General features: G+C 36.0%; 1 protein-coding gene across 4 annotated transcripts in view; it reads right to left on the bottom strand.

Moving 5' to 3' along the window:
- Window positions 1–23407, bottom strand: part of DLG5 (discs large MAGUK scaffold protein 5) — a 107168-nt gene that overhangs the window by 28419 nt on the left and 55342 nt on the right. For all 4 annotated transcript variants that reach the window (XM_038181720.2, XM_038181721.2, XM_027460701.3 and 1 more), the window contains exons 3-11: window positions 22988–23153; window positions 18471–18614; window positions 16916–17099; window positions 12850–13109; window positions 9032–9344; window positions 5257–5487; window positions 3776–3960; window positions 3064–3189; window positions 2191–2323 (exon numbers count right to left, since the gene is read on the bottom strand). In XM_038181720.2, coding sequence (XP_038037648.1) covers window positions 2191–2323; window positions 3064–3189; window positions 3776–3960; window positions 5257–5487; window positions 9032–9344; window positions 12850–13109; window positions 16916–17099; window positions 18471–18614; window positions 22988–23153 — 1742 coding nt within the window. The remainder of the gene's footprint in view (window positions 1–2190; window positions 2324–3063; window positions 3190–3775; window positions 3961–5256; window positions 5488–9031; window positions 9345–12849; window positions 13110–16915; window positions 17100–18470; window positions 18615–22987; window positions 23154–23407) is intronic.

Genomic DNA, 23407 nt, shown 5'->3' with positions numbered 1-23407 from the left:
CTTTGTTATGGGCAGAGACCACAAGTAAAAAGCAAAAAAAAAAAAGTTTTAACATTATAGGAGAGTGATTCTAAATATATGTCAGAGGTAACATCCAACCTTTGTACAAAACAGGTAGTTCACAATGTTAAAAATTATAAGCATCTTTAACAAATTAGTCATTGAACTGAAGTGGGAAGTGTTAATTCACTGTTCATTTTGGTAAATGGGAAGGTCACTGCCAACAAAAAAAAAAAAAAAAGTTGGCCAAAGCGATAAACTGATTATTTGTTATTGTTATTTTCAATGTTAAATGATACACTTAAAAAAAAAATATTACGGAACTCTACTTGAAATCAACTGGACCAGAATTATACTAAAAGCCTTGCGACTCTTCCAGGTGTTCTACGTAACAAGAAAGTTCACAGGGAAGAGAGTGAGGCTTCTAGAAAATAAAAATGGAGAGATCATAGTATAATTGCTCAGCCTCAGAGCAAAGTGAACATTATTCCTCTCTATTTTGAGTTGAGAAGAGAATATTATTTCCCTGTTTTGAGCTGAGTAATTACGCAGAACTCAGGCATAAGGTGAGGCTGAAGCGAAAATAAAACGATATAGACTTATTTGACTCTATAATCTCCATCCAGAAATTCAAATGCTGATAAAATGCTGATAAATCAGCAAGACTTCCCCATATATCTAATCAAGGTTTGCACAACAGCATTATTATAATTTGTTAATAGAAAAAAAAAGGGGAAGTTAAATTCAAATGATAAAGGCTACACTCTTGAACTCAGTATTGCAAACATTTAGAAAAACCTTTAAAGTAAAGAATAACTAAATAGTTGTACATGAATAGAAAATTCATCAGGCCACTTTTTCTTTTTTTTCTTTTTTTTTTTTTTTAACCAAAGGTACAGCATACATTGGACTTGATAGTTAATTTTTCCAGATAATTAAAACATGAAAGTTTTAGTTTTCAGTTAAGATAGATAAGATGGCATTGCATGAAATAAGTCAATGAAGAAGCTGAACCGAAGAGATAGAAAACATGGTGAAAGAGGAGGAGATGTCCTGGAAAGATTCTAGAAGTGCTAGTCCTGATGAACCAGCATTGGTACTTGGTTCATATCTTCTTTTTCAATATATAATAATACTAAGTACTTTGAGTGTGAAAATAGGAATGTATTAATGATTCTGTTGGGACGCACCATCAGAACAAAAGCATTGCAACGGTGTTAAAAGCATGACCCCAGGTACTGCAGCAAAATAAAAAGAGATGTGATTTGAAAGCTTTCCATTGCTAATGTGGTCATTCAGGATTCAGCAAGAAATTCTAGTATGATTAAAAGCTGTTTTAGTTGAAACAGAACATGGAAAACCATGTCTAAGTGTTATAAGTCAAAAATGACTATTAGCAAACAGTATGACACATCAAACAAAAATTTCAAATAGAAAAGCATATACATGTACAAATAGCATGCAGAGCAGTGAAATTTAAATTCTAGACTGCACTGAATAAAAATAAAATTAAATGGCCTAAAGTACTACTAGGATAAGAAAAGGATGTAGAGGTTATATAGAACACTAAATAAAAAAATAAATATATTAATATACCAAAGTTAAAAAGGCATATAACTCTTTCTACAGAGAGGGAGATTAGCATCCCTTCATTGCAGTTATTCAAGCTGAAGAGCAATGTTGCACTATAATATTAAAAGTAATCATGATGAACATATTTTAACTTTATTAACCACCAAATCTAAGCAAAAGTAGGTGAAACAGCTTCATGAAAGGGCTCATCTATCCTGTACACAGGTTGTAATTGATTTTGCCTATTACAGTAGACATCAGTGTTTCTATCACGTCTTAAATTTCTCCTGCTTTAGCATTGCCATTTCTGTTATAAATCACCAATTTAAAGAACAAAACATTTAACTTAAAAACACATTTTTGATAGTATATGGACCTGAGTATCCTGCAAGTTCAGATAACGGACTGTTTTTACTTATATACGGTATGAAGACAAAGATATAGTTTGTATGTTAACAGCTTGTTTTTGTCAAGTTTTCATCTATGTGCTACCACAAATGCATGGTTCCTATCGCAATAGAAAACTTTAAAATACTATATTTCATCATACATATTATCAAGATGTTCCAGTCGACTTCAAAACTACTCAAGACAATCCAGTTAGTATCTTTGACTTACTCTGTCTTTTTCAAATTCTACCACTTCTGTTTCCCATTCCAGAGAATCTGTGTCTATGGCTGAGTCATGGGAACTATGAGCCATCAGTTGACGGAATCTGGCCTCCTTTTCCAATTGATTCTCCATCTTCTCCCTAGGGAAAGAAAAATATTTATACACATAGACAAATCTTTTAAACAAACTGATGCACAACATTATAATGATGAGATAACTTGCATTTTATTTTCTAACTCAGAAGTCCAAGGTGTGCCAAATAGGTGTGTCCCCTGCTTCCATCTTTGCAATATCCTTTGGCTACTATCAAACAGACTTTTACTTTCTATATATCATGCTATCTCTTCCTTACATTTTTTGCATTGCTTTTAAATGATTACAGTGCACAGCCTGATTTCTAACATGCCTTCCTGACAATGCATATATAGTTTACCCTGAGCTGAGCTGCATCAGTATGCTTATCACAAATCGGGCATAATAAACACCAGAAGAAAAACCTCTAACATAACCCATTGAAATGACATATAATGAAGTTTTTCTTTGCATTATTTTGGAAAGACAGGGAGAATACAGTAAGGAAGAAGTAAACTGCACTTAATCCAACTTCAGTGAAAAATTCCCATACTGCTTAAGTGTATTTACACAGTACAATCTTTAAAATCTTTGTCTCAGTAAGATAAAAAAGTTGAAATTGTAAGAGTTTTAATCATGTCAGTTACAACAATTTCCACAGTAACTAAAAACATGAGCAGTGTTTCAACATAAAAAGATCATGCTGCCAACAGGTATAAAAACAAACAGCTCATTCACAGACAGAGCTAACAAAGTGAAGTTTTAATCACAAAGACTCCATGCAGTTCAGTTATTTCTGTAACATACTTCAGTTCCTTCAGTTCACGCACAGCATCATTTTTCTGCTTTCTCATGTCGTCCAGATTGCGAAGAGCTTCAGCCAAGTCACTCACAGCCCGGTCTCTCTCTCTCCTTAAATTGTCACACAAAGTCCTTCAAAAGTAAAGGAAGCAGTTTCAAAATATCCAATAAGCTACTAAATAATAAATAAGAAAAGGTTTTAGGGAAAAAAAAAAAAAAAAAGCTACTTTTTAAGGAAGAACTCATCAGAATTACCGTATCTTTCTTCACCCATTACAAAACTTTTTTTTCTTCTGATCTTTATACTAGGAGAAAAAAATCCGATTATTTTTCCTTATTCTTTACGTGTGCAGTAACAACTATGTTAGGTACTTTTTCTGAAGTGTTCCCATAGGTGAAGAATTATTTGCAAGACTATAGCTATAACAGAGTGTAGTATAACCAGGCCTAGAAGAAGACATGCTTTGTTATTCTTTTGTAGCAGTGCTGCTAGGCTCTTAGGTATTTACTGGAGACACATTATAAAGATTAAAGTACAGACCAAGCAAAGTGTCTTGTAATATGCCCTCAACTTTAAAGAACAAACAAAAGAACTGATAGCGCAGGAGTTCCAAGAAGTTGAAACAAGTGCTAGCAAAATCCATTATATCCTAGAATTGCACTGACAGCACACAAGATGTTACAAACATCGCTCATGCACCATTTAACATTTATTTACCGTATACTTTCCCTTTCTGCAACGATCTTATCCCGCTCTTGAAAAGCCCAATCTCTCCTACACTTGGCTACTTCTGCTTCCTGGACAGCTTCCTTTAGCTCTTGTGACATTGCCTCATATTGTTTCCGAAGCATTTCAATTTCTTTGTTTGCTCTTTCTATGTCTAGTGTAGCAGAATCTTGAATCTAGAAATTAAGAAACACAGATAAGGACAGTTTTAAATATGCACTCAAAGAACCTTTACTATATGTTATCTGAAGTAGCTAATTCTCACATTTTCATGACAAAAATTTACTTACCTTAATAACAACTTTGGGTTAAAAATCAAAAACAGCAGTAATGAATTTCATTCACTGACACACATTAAAGGAAGAAAATCTACATGAATAAGAAATCTTATTTGAAATTAACACCAGTGAACATTTCATACTGTATAATGTAAAAAACATTGTGTGCTTTTATCCTGTTCTGCTTATCAGACAAAAATCTTCAAGGAGATTCAGGAATTAGATATACTATTATGAGCAGTTATAATACAGATTTCCTGCATGAGTGTCTACTATTTACTCAGGGGCAAGTAGATGAAGAAGGTCAAAAAAGTTGTAATGTTTCTTGTTTTAGATAAAAATTACTTTCTTCTTATATTAACTTGTTCCTCTACCATTCACTATTTTGAACAAGAGAGATGATGACAATGGTAACACAGATGCATAAAAAATACCTGAATTTTGCAGCACAATAAGCAGAAGTAAACTGCAATGGAAAATGTGGTTTAATACTTCCACAGATATTCATTCAGGGTTGGCAAATCCTGACAGTTAAGACTAAAAACTTTTTGTACTCATAAAGGGTTGGTTAATATTCAGTAAAAAGAGAATACGTATTTCATGAAAAAATCTGCTTTGAGAAGTTATGATACTATGCATTTTCAAACTAAGTTATATAAAAGCATTTACAGTTGTATGTGGATTGACTTTTACTAGCTCATACAGGATGAGCACCAGTAAGAACTCATCAATTTTAAGAATGTTACTATCCATACACAGAAACAGATTGTCTTTATAGTAAGAATGCATACAAATTTGAACATTTACAGTCATATTTTATTTAACTTCCTTTGTCAATTATTAGAAATAACTAACATCCTGAGCAGGTCACAGGCATGAACAACACGCAGCAACAGATGGCAACAAGCCTAATAGCAGGTAATAAGCTGCCTAGGAACCTGCGGGGTTACAACGTTATACTGGCTTCCTGTTATTGCTCTTTTTAAAAACAAACTTAATATGAAGCCTGACTGTATTTCTTGCCAATACAAAGCTCTGTCACTACTTCTTAAAGAAGACAGATGCATATGTAGGCACTCCAGAGTGACTCTAAGCAAAGGGGGAAAATAACTTATGTTGCCAGATCTTGATCAAGTATCATGAAAATGACCCTTTGAAACTAATAAGAAAAAATAAACTGAAAACTTGCAATACCTGACGGGCTTGATAGTATTCCCTTAGTAGATGGTCTCTCTGGATGATAGCTTCTGTCCTCTCTTTTCTGGCAACATCTCTTTCTTCCTTCACCGTCTCTATATCCTTGCAAGCTTGATCAAGTTCCTTCTGGGCCTCTGCTTTGTCCTTCACTTCATGACAATATTTTTCCAGCAACTCATTCCTCTCACAGATTGCTCGATCTCTTTCTACTAGAGCTGAGTTTAGCTCCTAAAACAAGATCCATTGTTTGCAGTAGGTTAAATACAGAAGGAAATGGTTCATCTTTGCAAATGGATATATGCTGACAACCTAAAAATCCTACAGAGATTGTCACCAATTTTCTGAAAAATGGAAGCAGAACAGTACTGTGCTCATATTACATACAAGTAACGACTAGCAAAGAATATTAAGTGTGGTGTTACAGTTATCACAACATCACCGATGTGTCTAGCAAAATGATACCACAGAACAAAGAAGATATGCATGAAGTGGCATGTGTGTCTCACGACTGACTCAGAGTATGGTTACTTGGTGCAACTATGCAGGACTAGAAATATTATATGTATTTTAAGGTGTTTCCGTAAGAATGAGGCACTGAAAAAGTTGAATTTCAGACTGCTGCATTTTTAGATGGTACAGCTCTCTAGGAGCACTGAGCAATGGCCAAAGTCCTTTACATACAGGCACTCTTTCTAGCTGGAAATCATTGATATTTTGATCTCAAAAAGATTCAAAACAGCTGGTATCTGAAAGACAGAAAATAAAGGGTCCAAATACTTCAAGAGAGAAAGGCACCATGCAATGAAGTGACAGTTCTGTTCTACCTTCATGGATGATTTGCAATGAATAAAACTGAGAATTTAAAGCATGGAAGTCCATTGTATTTTGCAGGACAAACATAGTTGCTCCTGAGCTACGACAACTAATTAAGGCTACTCAAGCTGTTAAAACACTTCTGTGATATATTAAAATGGAGAACTTTGTGCTAGAGTAAGACAACTACTAGAAATCATGACTCACTTTGTGAACATATCAGCAAATCCCAATTAACAGAGCACTCAAGTTTGGTTGTGATTTTTATTTTTTTTAACTGAAGAAAAAAATTCCTAAACCATAGGATAGTGCAATCAAATTTCAGTACTGTAAGCAATGTTTTGCACAGCTTAATTGTAGTCTGTATCAAAATGTGTGTTCAAGTGTATGTGCTAAACTGCTAAACTTTAAGAAAAATATTAAGTCTTTTCTAACATGCAGCAGAAATGAAAATTACCACAGTATCAAAGCAGAGGGAAAGTTGTCAGAAATCCCTTCATTAAACAAAAATTTAAAGTACTTTAAAACAATTTTAAAAAGTATTGCCACAATTTATTCCAGATTGCTTGGTATAAACTGTGTGTAGAAGAGCAGTCATTGCCTCCAGTGGTCAGTAGTAAAATTTCACCTCTGTCTTTTTCTATGACATTTGCACAAAATTACAATGCTACAGCACAGGACCACCTGCTATTTGGCACCGGTTAGTACAAACACTGTTTTGACACATTACAGTGCTTTGGTTTCAATAAAATTCTGAATTTGTAAAAAAAAAAAAAGTAATGTGTGAATAAACTTCTCACATCTGAAGACAGTGCAATCGCCTCATACAGGATAAAACTCAACAGGCCTATTAAACAAAAGGGAAGGTTGAGTAACGACGAGATAAAACACCATATTCTCAAGGATTTGCTGAGCTTAAAGTTATGCCAAACCAAGAACATGACTGGTGGGAAGGGGGTGGTGGTGTTGACATCTGTAACATCTATTGACATCTGTAACATCTATTGAAATCTATAACATCTGATGCCTAGTTTGGAATTTAAATACCTACCTAGGAAATGGACTCACCGCTGTCCTTCATAGTAACTGCTTAAGATGTAATGCTTAAAAATCACCCCCTTCTCAATTTCAGCAGCTTTTACATTTCTTCTGTATACAAAAGATACACTAGTATAAACAAGCTTCACAGAAGAAACTACATTTAAAATAACCTCAATTTGCAATCCCAAAAAGTAAGTGGATGCAAGGTAACAGTGCACGTAAAGCTGCCCTACATCAGAACAAGAACACAGCACAGTGAATTAAAATTCAGCAAGCATCGGACTAGTCACTAATAGGAAAATCCCACTTATGGAGAGGCATCTTGCAGTATACTATTTCAAGTGAACATATCACTTGATGAATCATTTTTTTCAACCTCTCTTACATATGCCTTGCCAGAGCTACAGAATCCCTTCTGCATTGAATGCAATTGCTGCTAGCCAATACAATGTGACACAGGACATAGCTGTTCACAACCACAAGTCTCATAGACACAGGAAAAGAAAAACAGAAAGAAAAAATAAAAAGAAAACTCAATACCAATATTTTACACCATTTAGCACATTACAGAAACAGTTATTTCTGCTTTCTGATGAGCCTGTCTAGGGGGTAAAGAGAAATGCATGTCTGCCCCCTCTCAGCATCTCACTCACCAGTTCTAGGCCCTTTTCCGTTCTCTATCAACCACCTGTTCAAGACAGTCATCCGGAGAGAACACACATTTAAAATTTGACATCTCCTGTCTGTTAAAGCACTTAGGAAAATTACTCATAGTGGCATGACAAAATATATAATAAATTGGAGCAGGTGTGCAAAGAAAGAACTCATGTTCACTGTCACCGGTACTCCTTATATAGCTGCACCAGTTCCACTGAAATCAATAATTTCCTATTGGTTTACTGGTGTAGATTCAAGTAGAACATGTACAAAACTTATTAAAACCTCACTCAATGCAAAAGCTCAATTCCTTGTCTGGCACACATACAGCTTTGAAAGTTTTGAATTTTTAAAACCAGAAAATAGTTATTTTTAAAAACTCTGATGCCATGTGTCATAATCTATACTATGCCCCTCAACAAGGGTGTAATTTTAAAAAAGCTCTATGCCTTGAATTTTCATAAAGGGCATTTTGTTGATTTGTAAAGCTGTGGAAAAAAAAAGTAAAATGAGATTTATAGGCAATGAAATACATTTGCTTTTATCGTTTTCATGCTGAATGAAATATTTGTAAAGCAAACAGTGAAGTGAATGCATTTCTCCTGAAATGAAACCAAGCAGCAAGCTATGTTTTAGGTATCTTAACAGCACCGTTGTAATAGCATCGTTGTAACAGTGTTGTGTTATAAACATTTCAAGAACATACTGCTGAAAGATATGATCAGGTTTCACACGCTTTAAGGCATGCCTCAGTTCAAGAGAAATATATCTTCAAAATATCCTCTAACTCAAAGCAAAGCAGAAGGAGGGCAAATGAGTAAGAATATGCATATCAGTCTCGAAAATATTAATGTATTAATGCAAAGCCTGTGCTATTTTATCTATCATGTAACATCTTAAGTCAGAGTAGATGGCATCCCGTGGTTCCTCTAGTAGTTGTTAAAAGTTAGAAATAATGGATGTTTAAACCTAAATCTGTAGAGATAGCATTACTTGAAAACGGCCTACAAAACTAACTTGGAAAAGGATGAATTGGTAATACACAAAAGAGAGTTAAGTCAAGCAAACAGCAAATCTCAACTGACATGCAGTCTATTTAAACATGGAAACTTAATAAAAGGGATTGCTGTAAGGGAATGTGAGCATGGAATTTCCTCTTTGCAGTGCATTCATATTTTCCACCAATTGGTCATACATTTCCAATTCTAGCACCAATAATGTATACTCATTTCCCTTCCCCACCAAAACAATAGCTTAGTACCTGTCTCAAAGCTTCCATCTCTTCACTAGCCACTCGTTTCTCCGAAGAGGTGTTCTTCAGTTTGGACTCTGCAAGCTCCAGCTCTGTTTGAAGTTTATCTACCTCTTTGATTACCTGATCTCTCTCACTCATTATGAGGCGGTATTCATTGAAAACTGAATCCCTTTCTTCCTTGTATTTTTCTGCATCCTTTGCTGCTTTCAGCTGCATTGTTTTGAACCTTGTCACCTCTGACTGTAATCGCTCCATCTCTCTCTGCAACTCTTTATTTTGTGTGGTGGCGTTGCTTAGTTCCTGCTGTACTGACTCAAATCTAGAAATAAGCAGAAATGGCAGTAAGATACTAATTCCTCACTTTCTCTTTTATATGAATTAAGGATTGAGCTGGATAACCAAATGTATCCATTGATAAAACACAACTGCAGTTGTGTTTAAGAAGTTGCAACTTCTTAAACAATGTACAGTACTACAAAATAAAAGTTACACTAATTATTGATTTAGTAATATTATCATGGAAGGCAGAACCTCTCTGAGGAACTGAAAAAATCCTAGAAGTTAGAATTACTTTTAATTATTAAAAATAAAATTAAATTCCATTATTCAAAAAAGGAATGCAAAAAAAAAATCATTATTTAATAGCACAAGTTTAACCTTATTTGATGTGCTGAGTTCTGATTATCTTAGAAGGTACTTCCTTTCCCAAAACACACTCCCAGGCATGTGGCAAGAAGAAAAACAAATGCAGAAACCAGAAAAAGACCCAGCTTTCACATGCCCAGACATATGCCACAAGATTGGTATCAGACAGCTTAGAGGAGAAAAAGTGGGCTGATTATAAAAATGCAAACAATGGAACTAAAACAATTAATTCAAACATGCCCATTCGTTTTAATCAGTAGGTCATCCAATAAAACTCAAATGCTACACATCTTTTAAGATGTGTTGTGTTTTTTTTTTTTAATAAAAAAAGATTGACGCAGATGGAAAGCATATGTACTTGAACATTAGAGAAAATGTTTAATTTCTTTGTAGGTAGTAATTTTTGAATTTATATTGACAAAGCATTTTTACAAGTGGACATGAAATTCCACATGTAAGTTTACAAATTAGGCTTGAAAAAGAACTTGCTCTCCCCTCGCCTCATACTGTTAAAGTGCAATTGCATGTCTAATCCAGCACGTTGCCTGACCTTTCCCCAGGGAGAGCTAATAAACCCAATTTCAAATATTCCCTTGAAAGCCTCAGTGAATTCAAAGGATTGCCATAGCATTAGTGAGGCATCTGCCAGTAGTTTCAAAACCATCTCCCTGCTCCTTTCAGGAAATTCTTCAGTCTAACAGACCATCAAGGTTGGCAGTACAGGACTCCTAACATTACAAATTATATATTATTTCTCCTTTCTAAACTGTCAACATGAAGATAAAAAGAATACAATGTAAGAGAAATACAAAGATATAAAACGAATTTAAGACAAACTATGTTGAACAACCTCATTGCCATGTAAAAAGCCACATATTTGCAAACTATTTGGGAGTCAAAACAAGGACAACACTGGGAGGACATAGGGAAGAAAGAAAATGAAAATGGCAATTTCAGGCATTGTTTGCCAAACCAAGGAGATGTCACCAGCAAAGGAAAAAAACAAACAAAAAAACCCCAAAAAACAAGATAAGCAGCCGCAGCCCAACATATGGAAAAACAACAGCATTTAGGAAAGCAACCATAGGGAGGAAGGACAGTCTCCGCCATAGAAGGCAATGCTATATTAATGTGAAATTTTATAATATATTAATATATATATTAAATAGCGATAACCAAGGAAATCTTGAAGTTCTATCTGAAAAAGCGCAGTCCTGTTTTACACTTAATTGTCTCCTAAGGAGGAAATACAGGTGGCTGGATCACATTTTTACAGATGCCTTCTGCAGAGAAAGACCAGTTGCAACGATTGTCATCAATAGGTTTTAAGTAGCACGTTTTAAATAACAGGTTTTAAGTAGCAATAAGAATAGAGTTTTTAAGTAGCAACTAGGGCAACCTGCTTTGTCTTCAATATAATCAGACTAAGGGCAGATCTTTCTGAGTGCCACAGCCACATTCAAAATGAAGAGAGACACATCAAAAGTAACGTTTGGCACATAGGAATTAGCCTGTTTCATACGCAATATATTCACTAGGTCAGTCATCTTGGTAGAGTTCCTACGCTGTGTATTATTGCAACAACTTCATAGATAAAAGAAAAATGGCTGAACAATTAAGATATTTCTTTCTTTCTTCACTCAAAAAAGAGAGCTGGGACACTAAGTCTTGTTCTTCCTGCTCTCTTTAAAAGCAACTGGTTTCCAGTTGGTATTACTAGGAAAATGCAGTGCTGCATTTTATGACTTATTCATCATTAAACTGCAAACCCATTGAGTCTTGTATTCTGAGAAGTACACCCTCTTGATACATGTATTAAAACTTTTTGTTCACCTAAACAAGTACAGTCTTGGTTATGCAGAAAGGGTATAAAACATAAGATAAAGACTGAGTTTCTGTAACTAATAACCAGTACAGAGAAGTCCAGACCCAAAGTCAACCGAATAGACAGCATGAATTCCTGAAGTCCGATCATTGTAACTTAGTTGGCTCACTGGTTCATAGGAATAACGAGATCAATCCTGACATTCTTAAAACTGATCTTTGCTCAATATCAAGCTACACGTTTTTCTCAAGAAAGGGAGCTAAATCACAAGACCATAATACAAACACATTGAGCTTCTCCACGTATTATTATTAGTATGGTTCCAGTGTCTGTTAATAGTACATACGTTGGGCTTTTCCTCACTTTCAGGAATCCATGGCACTCTAAAGTTATTCGTCAGAGGTTGGACTGGGTGATCTTAGAGGTCTCTTCCAACCTAGATGATTCTGTGATTCTGCAACTTATTACACATACTCTTTTAACTTACTAGTTAGATCTGAAATATGCACATGCTATTCACAAGTATATTATCTATGCTAAATTTCATCTTTTAAAATTACTACAAGTCTATGAATGTGGAAAACAATACTTTCTTGGCTTCGGTCTATGGCAGTAAAAATATTCTCAATGCCTACAGATGCTCTTTGGATTCCTTTTGTATATTAGCATTCATCCTACCCAATATAGTTATCTGCAGGCTCAGTATCAACCAGGACCAAAGAGAGGTATGGTGTGACACTGTGCCCTTCTGATTTGGTATTTGTGGTGCTCATAGCCACAACAGCATCTTTCTGGTGAACCAAGACCTCCAGGTAGCTGCAGTCAACTCTGCTGCCAGTCTGAGGCTCTGTCTCAAGAGTCCCCTATGGTCAGCAATTCTTATGTCATAAATGTTAGCTTGATAAAATTGTCATTTGCTGATCATCTTTGGAAATTATATGCACTTCTTGAGTATTTTTTTAAATATCTCTATAAAGATGCATATGCCAATGGACTCATCACTCTTTGAGTTAACTTGGAACACTAAACCTGATGTTTAATAAAGCTTTGGTTGTGTTTTATTTCACCTTTTGTTAGTTAGTTTTTTGTTTTTTTTTTTTTAACTTTAAGGGCAGAAAGCCCTTCTTCACATGAGGTAAACAATGGTTAAAATTCCTCATACAATTCCAAAACCCTGATCTGGAAATCCTTATACAAAAATCTGATACAGAAACACACACTTACTCAACACAAAATTAATACCAGATAAAAACTTCAGGAAAATATTAGAGATTTTACCACAGAAAAAGTCTGATGCTATATTAGGAAAGTTACTGCCTTCACAGTGTACTCTAATATCAAAAACTGATTATACCTTCTGAGAGAGGATGAATATTGCTGTTGAAAATGAATTGCTGTGTCCCTTTGCTTCATTAACATGTCAATCTGCTTCTGAAGACGTCTGTTCTCCTCCTCAGCCTGCTCCAGACGGCTAAGATCTGTATTATGACTTGCTATCTTCTCATTGTACCGCTTCCTTAAGGCATCGTAATCCTTCTTCACACCTTCTAGCTTGTCCATTGCTGTATCATAGAGCTTATTTAATATCTCCGATGACCCATTTTGCTTTATAACCTAAAAAAACAACAACAACAACAAAAACAAAAGATAGAAACTTCATTAGATTTGAGCTGTAAAGAGATAATTAAGTACACATCTTTTCACTTCTCATAAAGGGAACATGATTTGTTTTTACTTGGTTTTCACAACTCCTGTCCCCTCAGGAAAAAAATCTGTATTTAAGTAGTATTCAGACAATGCAGTGATGAAATATCTAGGGAATAATCTTGCCCTTCAGACTAATAAAAACTTAAGTCAGGAATTGTATTGATAAGGTGCTTTTAATCAGTCCAATATTTTAATTAAGACTATGTCTAAGAACATAATAATAGAACAAAAATACACCAATTTTAATGATCACTCTTTTTATTGATTAAGAAATCATGGAGCTTCTCCTTAGCATTACTGCTACTCTAAACATCACTACATCCACTTAATTTTAACTGGAACCAAGTCTGGTTTATCACAGCTTAGGGTGCATAAATGTATCCATCTCTCAAATGGTAATTGCAAACAATATTTACTAAACTCACATGGTTTTCGAATAAGTTCTTTGAGCAAGAAGTAACTTGTTTGGTGGTCGTGCTGATAGCTGTAATTTAGGAAACGACCACGAGGTGGCACTGATGACAGACTGCCTATATCCTAGAGACATGCACTCAGGCATGTGTTTTAATATTCATACAAGACTTCAACTGAAAATAACTACAAACGTTCGAGTTTCAAAAACTTTTCATAAAATATCAACGGACAGAAAATCCATTTAAACATCAATAAAATCTGACCAGAACCCTGGTTTCAAAAAAATCTCGCTGTTAAGTAGTAAGTAATAAGTAAGTAATGTTCATTCTAAATAACCAGCAACAACAAGAATCCATAAAGAACATCAGCAAATCTAGTCCTTCTGTCTCAAAAGACAAAAAATAATTTGCACTGACGAGACTGACTTTTTTTTTTTTTTTTTGGTAATGTCATGCTTTTTTTCCCCTTCTCTTTTTGTATTTTAAATCAAAATTTGAACTTCATGTAGTGGGAAGAAATAGGAAGGCTAAAGACAGAGGTGCCAGGAATTTATGTAAGCTTACCATTAACCTATAATACATTAGCCTACATCCCCAATGAGCTGAAAGAGGTGTGCGTCTGTGTGTGTGTCTTAAAAAGCTGGGGAAAAAAAAGACAGAAAAGTTGCACTTCATAAAAAGTTTCTAACAAACAGAGCAACCACTCCACAAACGGAAGTCAAATAGACCTCAACCAGACTTGTCTTTTAGCCATCTGCTGCAGAGCTGTGACAGCACAGATTCGGTACTCAGTTGGAACACACTTTCCCTGCTGTGCACACATACACCACCTCAGTGACACTTTCAGGTACTATTTGGCTCCTCGGAGCATGGATGCCTGCGTACCAGAAACAGCTGACACCATGCAGAGACTGCCCACTTTGTGCACTGCTCACTGCCCACAAGCAGCAAGTAACAAATTGCTACTGTCAGAAAAACGCTTCTGTACAGAGGCAAAAGAAGAGAAGTTCTTCATCCTGATGCTGGTCTCCTTTAGCTAACCAAGGTACATAAATAAAAACAATGAATCACTGCTCATAAAGCGGTCCTGGAACGAGGCCGGACTTTGGGGAGTCTCACCAGCATGGCTGATTGCACACACTTTCACGTCCTCAGCAGCTTCAGAAGCATAACCTGCACAGAGCTGGGCCCATGATTAGCTAGCATGCTTCACCGAACCAATTTAGAGAAGCTGAAGAAGCTGATGTTGCTTCTTATTCAAGAATATACTACCGTTCTGTGTAAGAAACTGTAGGTGTATGTAAAGTTAGATACTGTGTTGATTTATATGTGCTTGAGTGCTGTTTTTCCTGAAAACTACTTCCCAAAGCATATTTAAAACAGGTTTGAGAATGGAATATTTGAGAATCCACACAGTAACAAGCAACTTTTCACTGCCTAAAGCATATATATATATTGTTTATTTTGTTTAAAATGCTAAATAATTAAAGAAGGAAAAATATACCAGAAAGTTGATGAATTTTATCATCAATTTGCTAACAGATTTCACAAAGGAGCAAAGAAATACCATAAACAGGAAGCAGGGGAATAAGGAAAGTCTCCCATTCAAAATCCCAGTATGAGGAAAAGTAAGTAGTCCCAGATGGGCCAAAGACGACAGCTATGGCAACAAGCAACATTGTGAGCTGCAGAAACATAATCTGGTCAGCTGCTAAACAGCAAATCAATGACAAGCCCACGCTAAGAGTAACTCAATCAGAAGTTTATGCTCTCCAAGGCCACTAAGATGCTGTTTTGCTACAGCCTGACAATGGAACAACACTTCAGAGGTCAACATAAACAGAATTAGACTAACTCAGGTGAGAAGTGGCACAGACAAGATAAAGAACTTGGCGCCCCTTCAAGACAACAAACATTATTCACTCGGACATGCTGAGAAACAGTTACACAACTTTCTCATTGAGGATAACATAGGTACTTTACTGTAAAGGTCTTATCGTGATGCTGATGTGAGAATTTCTTTCAGTAAATGCTTATAACAATGCTTGAACCTCCTTTTGTGCTGCAAGACAATTTCAGATTTCAAGACAGTCTAAAAATGCAACAACCTTCTCTTGGAGGTTTTACACCTCTGCTTTGCAGACTGAGAAGCTGATGCACAAAACTATTAAGCCATTTATCCAGGTTAACACAGAACATTTACATGAAACAGCCATTTCTGCTACACAGAACACAACCCACCTTCTGAACTAAGTCAATAAACCACTTCACAGCACAACTGTCAGAGGACGGGGTCACAACCAAATACTACCTTCATTCCTTTTTGCACTAGCCCCAAAACACCCCTGAAAGTGCTACTCAGCAATACAGCTTACTTTGACCTTTGCCCCTCCTACTCTAGAAAATAATTATTTTTGTTTGCATAGGTTTTGCTTCTGAAGCCTCATGTTTGATTTGCAAGTTTGCCCTGTGAATCAGCTTACACACAGTTAAATGAGATATTCTATTTAACCATTTCATGTTACTTTAACTGTGTTAACTTAATGACCAGACTTCTGGATGTGAACAATGGACTTGATAGCGCCAGTTACTCCTGACTATTCCTCTTGACTTTGTTTCTCCAGAATGTGCAAGCAACTTTGCTCATGAGACAGCCTATTATACACAGTACTGAAATGCCCACTTCTTCCAGTCCTGAAGAGATTGCCTTTTTTGCCACAAGTTCAAAAACATTCATCAGTCTGTAGCTTTGTTCTAAGACACTCAAGTGTCTGTGACCCTAAATACGCAACCTGAGTTCAGTCATTGGCCTTGCATTTAAGATGTCACCAAAAATAAGAAAAATGGTCACTCTTTATTTCTGTGGCACTTTGAATTAAAAAAAAAAAAAAAAGCAGAAACAGCATGCAAGTTTAAAGCTAGCCCCGTCCTATAAAATACCCTTTGAAAACAGTATTTTTCATCTCTTAGCAACTTCAAACTAGGTTTTTGATTCCTCCTCCACCTACTTACTGTCACCTACAATATTCATCACGTAAACTTAGTTCTTCTCTGCATTATAATTTCTTCATGCTATTTAATATTCTACATCCCTTCTTCTTTCTCATCTAGTCACAGAAGAAAAAAAAAGTCGCATTCAAGATCTCATGCTTCACATTTTACAGCACTGAGGGAAAAAATAGGTTCTAGACTACGTGAGACAAAATTCAGCAAAATCCAGTTAATTGGTTTTATTAACTTATTTACCAAAGGAAAAGCTTAGAACTGCTTCTAGCATTTACATTACAAGCTGTAGCTTACCTGCTGCTGCTGGCTGCGTAGATCTGTTATCTCTTTCTGATCCTCGTCATGAAGTCTTTTCATTTCCTCACATGACTGCTGGAGATGATTATGTTCTCGCACCAACTGTGTGTTTTTCCTCTTCAGGGTATCCATGTCCTCCTTCAGCTGTGACTGGTCACTCAGCAGCCGACTGTGCAACGTGCTGTCATGGCATATAGAAAATATGCTCTTTGAGGCAAATTTGCGTAGACAGATTCTTGTACTAACTAGTTTCATGTATGAGTTTTCTACCAAGAAAACAGATCAAACTAACTCAAATTTTCAAATTGTAATATTCCAAGAACAAGATAAATCAGAGAAGAAAAAATCTCTAAGTATAAAAAAATGTTTAAATATACAGTACTCTTAACAGAGCATCAGAAGAGATGATGGACCTATACCACCACATCAATGCCACTTAAAAGCGACTAGATAGACAAACAGGAATTGTTTGTGAGCCAGAGATGATATTGGAGATAACAGTAATTATCCCACTCATTAAGTCCCCTTCCTCCTCGGCCTCTCCAGCTAATCAACATACAGATTGAAACTAGAAAAATCTTGTTTCCTACTGTAAAAAACAAACAGAAAGTACTCTTTCAACTACATTCAAGTCGGTAAAAAGCCACCAAAGGTATTCCACATTTCATTATGTAAGCCATAATTGTTGATAGAGATTCATTCCCACTTAGAAACTAAATAACTAAGATAGAATGCTAGCTTGATAAGGCTAGCATTCAAATTATAATTCAAGGTAAAAGCCCCAAATTAGACCTAATCACTGCTGCATGACAGCAAAACTCACTTGAACATATTATACCAGTGCATATTAAATAAAGACTGCTAGTTTGATACTGTCTTCTGTTGTTGAAACAGAATGATACAAACTGAAGTCTAAGCTGATGACCAGCAGGTATGAATGCCCATAATTAAATAAAAAACAGACGGAAGCAATGAATAGTACCATTTTACAATTTTAAAATAGCTGGTAAACTACAGAAGATACTCCATCCTCATAAACTCAAGTTTATTTGCCTCCCAGGTAAATAAAACTTCCCTATTTGCATCAATGACTGATTTTTAAACTAAAACACAGACTAGCATTATTCAACAGCTGCTGCCTGTTTTACTGCATTTTCATGAATGCTTACAACTGGTCTTGGCCTGTAATAAAACTTAAGTAAGTCATCAAAAAAGCCATCACATCATGTAAGAAATCATGAATTCTATTCTCTCAAATAATATTCTGCTCTTCAGCCTGACTGGAGTGTAATTCTAAACCAGTAACTAGGCTTTCCTTGTCAGTGTCCCACCAAGTCATTATGGACTGCCACCTCAAATTCTTCAAAATAAGACACAGTCCATAACTGTCTCATTTCAAATAGTCCCAAAGTGTTTTTATCTGATGCATTCAAACATTAATCTTGCAATTAAAGTGGAAAAATAATATAAATAATGATTTGATTACCATGTTTTAATACCTTACAGCAAAGATCAGTTAGCTCTCACCTTTTATAGCTTTACTAGTACTTACTGATAAAAATCTGCCTCTTTTGCTGCTTCTTCACACCTTTTTAGTGTCTTGGTATGTTGATTCTGCAGAGACTGAAGGTCTGACATGGCCTTCATGCACTGAATCTTCAGTCTTTCATAGTCATGATTAGGTTTTGGACTAGGCCTAGCGCAGAAAAAGAATATTAAGTCAAATGACAGCTTAGAATAAAATCCAATAAATGCTGTCACACAGCTTCGGATATATACAGACTATACTTAGGCCATATTGTACTTCAAATCAAATAGTGATGGCTTCACATCAAGATGCAACCACAAGCGAAGATAAACCTGTACCAGTGTTGTACTGAGATATACCATTTAATAACGAGCCAGTTGTCCAATGCTAAATCAAATGAAAACTGTACTGTGAGTCCACATTCCTTTCTTTGGAGCAGCAGTATTATCATAGTCCAGAACTGTCACTTGACAACTCAGCCACAGAACAAACACCGCTTCCCTACATTATCATGCCCAGACTTTCAAAGAAAAAGCACAGAGCTGCAGTGTGAGTGGGGATGAAAAGAGGCTCGCAAAGTCAAGTGGGGGTGGCATGGAAACCTGTACTAGGGAAAACTCATCATCCTGGAAACAGCTGGAGGACCTTATCTACAGGTCCCTAGGAAAACCACAGCTAGGGTTAGTTTTTAGACGGACAATCTCAACAGGACACCAAATACATGCATCTGTGCCAGCAAAGTTTGATGAGACTAGTTAGACCATTTACAGTAAGCTGAACAACATGAAAGCAAAAGTCCATCAAATGATATTTTGTTTTATTTAAGTATATCACGGTGACTGGGAGACGAGAAGCTTTCCAAAATAACTTATTTTATCTGGCAATTGACCAACATAGATTATGTCTACAATGTGTATCCACTGTATGTAACACCTCTATTTATATTAGAATATTACAAATCTTTTTGAAAACTAAATTACCAGAATTATACCACCTTCTTCTGTAGCACTAAACTCTTCAAGACACACTACACTGAACTATGTTCTTCCTCTGCAGTCTCAAATTTTTTTCACCAATGAATTTTCTACTTTCAAAATGAAGCTACTAACAGCTGTCTCTATGGCATCTCCCAGATCTCATGCCTCTAACAAACAACAAGAAAAGAAAGATATTAATTGATGTCTAATTTGACTGCTTATTCCCCTATCACATTTGCTCCACTGCTGCACAGATCACCCTTTCTCCCTTTCCTTGCTACCATTCTCTCCCCCAAACGGCTTCACTGTAAGCTCTGTCTGAGAAGTAATCACAATCCTCTTCGCTTCATATAAGAACAGCAGCATGGATTCTGGAACAGAAATTCAGCTGGCATCTGAATTGAAATAAAATGGTTTTGCATGGCTGCAGTGCTGACAGTAACAGAAAAATAAATAGCAGTCACATCTGATTCACAGATGCTCAGGGAATGTGTGCGAGATCTAAAGGTGCATTTTCGCAACCTAGTTGTGTTTAGGTTGCAGAGTAGTATGGTCTTTCATTTTAATTCCTCTTTTTCTCCCTACTCCCTGAACAAGTGTTTCTGGTGAAAACAAAGGCAAAGGAAAAAAAAAAATCCCTTCCTCAAATGACATACTGTAACAAGAAGTAAAAGTCAAATTTGTATAAAGTAACACAAAGTCAGATCTTCAGGGATGTCTTTTCAGTGTTTGTTTGGATGTTTTTCTGTTTGTTTTTACTTCACTATTTATGGGTGTAAAAAAAAATACTTCATTCATACGGCATTACAGACATATTACCATAACTATTGCAGTGTTAATTTCTCTTTGAAAATACAACCCCAATTAGTGTAAGTAAAACTACCTGAGATGTTCACACCCTTGCCAAAATCACTAAAACCACAAGTATTGATTTAAATTAGTCTCTAGGGTGAAATAATTGTAGGTAGACATCATCTGTCCCCCAGTCGTTAAAATGAGAATATTAATTGAAGCATGGTTTAGTTCAGCTGAATCTTTAAGCTTGAGTTCCATTAACACTTGCTCATATTAAGCTTGTAATCATAAACACACATTCCTGCAAAATATTTGTGCATTTTTTTTTCTAAAATGTAACTTAAGTCAGCCTCAAAGCTATGGTGAGAACTTAAACATATCTAACATCAATCACATCTGTATTTCATATATTGCTGAAGCATAATTCTAAACAGAAATCCTAGATAAAAAGATAACACGGTAAATACAAAAGTTAGCCTACCTATACAATGAGAAACAAACAACAATGCCACCAGTAACCTCCTGCACTCTAGCTCATCTACATGTAACAGAACACCTGCACTGCCAAGGCAGTTATGTCCTGCACTACTGTTTCAAGGGCTTATTAATCAGCAAGAATATGGATATGGAACTAAACGTTGGTCAGAAGTCAAAAAACTAACGCTTAAAATAAAGCAATCCACTCAAAACCACACAGTGATCAAATCTCATTTAAATAAGACCACCACAGTATAATGCTAAATTGCACCAGAACATACAAAATATTATGATTTCAATAAAGGAGAAGCATCAGTTATTGCTTTGAAAGCATTAGTTCAAACAAGATACAAATTATACAAAAAAAAAAATAAAATGCTATTGTCAGAGTTCCAGCTGTTGTTCTGATATTCACATAACAATTCTAAAATCCTCTGCATCCCAAGGGAATCACCCTGATTCTAAATGAGGGCCACATCAAGACTGACGTTTAGATATATTTGATTAGGATGTAAAAGCTAATGCCAAGAGCAGTTCCAACCTTCCTATGGGCAATACTTGACCAACAACTTTAAAACATTTTCATTTACAATATCAGGTCCATGAACAACAATTACAGACTGCACATAAACCAGTCCTTTGTTCAAAAGCAGTTTTTAGGTGTTTTCTCTGTATTGCGGTTCTCTAAGGGAAATACTACAATTACTAACATCAAATATAAGTATATAAAGTTCACCTTGATCACACTAAATAGTTTAGTTAAATTTTTGCTTAATCACCGCAACATGTGCGTGCGTATAGTCACTGTCAAGTGACTCGAGCACAGCATGAGCAATCCTACTCCTGTCCAGCAGAGTGACACGTGCTAATCTGATTCAGCTCATCACAATCCACTTCTGCAGCTCCTCTTCCATTGCTCTGGACTTAGTCAACACCAGTTTTTGAAAACAGCTCTCAACTTTGCAACTGCCAACCTTCACATCCAGCCCAGCCCAGCCTATGAACGTGTTGCAAGCTGAAATCATTTCTAAGCACGCCACCATGATGTGTCAGGATTTGTCTCTACACCACCTGCATTTGGTTCAGTGATTTTTCAAGGAGTACATGTAGACTGGAAAGCCAAAGCCTTTCGGATTGTCAGAGTGACCACCTAAACAGTGGTCTTTCAGACTTGTCAATTCAGGGTGGTAGCTGGCAATATCTGGGCTTTGACTCCTGGAAGGTTGACAATTAATTTTATATGAAGAAAGAATGTGGAACATAGTGAAAATACCAGCACATTTTCACAAACCATAGATGTATATTTAGATGAGAGCAGTAATTTCCTTTTTTACTAAAGGAAAACAGTAAGTCATCTAATCAACTTCATTCATTTCGACCCCATCAGATAATTAATTTTTAGGGGGGAAGTAGCATCCTCCATCTAACAAACTGTCCAAGCACTGCACAAACACAATGTTTATTTTCATGAGATTTGTTTAAGCTGTAAATATTTGTGTTTTCCACAACATACAAACCCTACATTGGCAGAAAATTGATTTGACAGCCAAAAAAGAGAAAACTGGGACAGTCTAGAGGACAGCTCATCAGAACTTTATTAATAGTAGCTGGGATTATAGAGAACAATATTCTAAGCTGTAAAATCCTCAATGCCTAAGCTCTACTGACTTCAAATAAGGTACTTGGTGTGAGCTAAAAGTAACACGAAGCTCAGCAGAAGATGTTAACATTTGACCTTTTCCTCTCCCATCCCTGAAACTTGTTTGAGACCCTCTGACAGAACACAAAGGTCCTCAAGCCCTACAGTATCTCTTGCAACCACATCGGCCTAGGGAGCCTAAGATGGTTAGCTAAGGAATGAATGATAAAACATTCTCTCAACATCAGTTCACTGGTTCAAACCTCAAGACCTCCTCTCCTATGGATGAAATGCTCAATTAATCACCACTTCAAAACTGCGAACACTTCAGACACACAGTCTTCCACCTCTTTCTGTAACATAACCTAGGAATCCTCAACAACTTGCTTGCTTTTCTTGAGAAGGAGTTGAGCCCTATTCCCCTCAATCCCACAGTAAAACTGCTATAAAAAGCAGAAGAAGGCATCCAACACGCAGCTCTGAAACCTGGATATGGTTACCTACGTATACATCACCACAAAGCAGGTACCTTACAGGCAACAAAAATGCACTGCAATATTATTGCTGCTTTTCAAGCAAGCAGGAGACAAGACACTTGAAAATATTCCTGAAGACTGAATTCAAATGTACATTTGTTTTATTTTTATTTTTACCTGCAGTCATCAAAAGTTGATCCAGGAGATGAAAGTGCAAGTCGCTTGCGCAGCTCATCCCTCTCTCGAGTTACCTGACGGAGCTGAAATAGTATTGTCTCCAGCTTCTCACTCATCTGTCTTGTGTCTGTTACAGGTGGTGGAGATGACGCTTTACCAGTTGTACCTGACCAAAAGACAAATAACTGACAGTTAGAAAACCCCTCAAAAGAACAATACAACTTCACCAAATATGTCAGTGCTAACAACAACAACAATAAAAAAATCACATACTTTTGGTTGCAGAATCCCATTCAAAACCAAAGTAAGTCGTGGGAGTTTTCATCAGCAAGTTGGTAGAAGAACAACTCAATTCAGTCAGACTTTACATTATTGGAAAAACTCTATCCATGTTACAAGTTAATTTTGCACTAATAGGCC

Source organism: Anas platyrhynchos, chromosome 6 (genome assembly GCF_047663525.1).
Source record: "Anas platyrhynchos isolate ZD024472 breed Pekin duck chromosome 6, IASCAAS_PekinDuck_T2T, whole genome shotgun sequence".
Taxonomy (NCBI): domain Eukaryota; kingdom Metazoa; phylum Chordata; class Aves; order Anseriformes; family Anatidae; genus Anas; species Anas platyrhynchos.
This window is presented reverse-complemented; position numbering and strand designations above follow the sequence as displayed.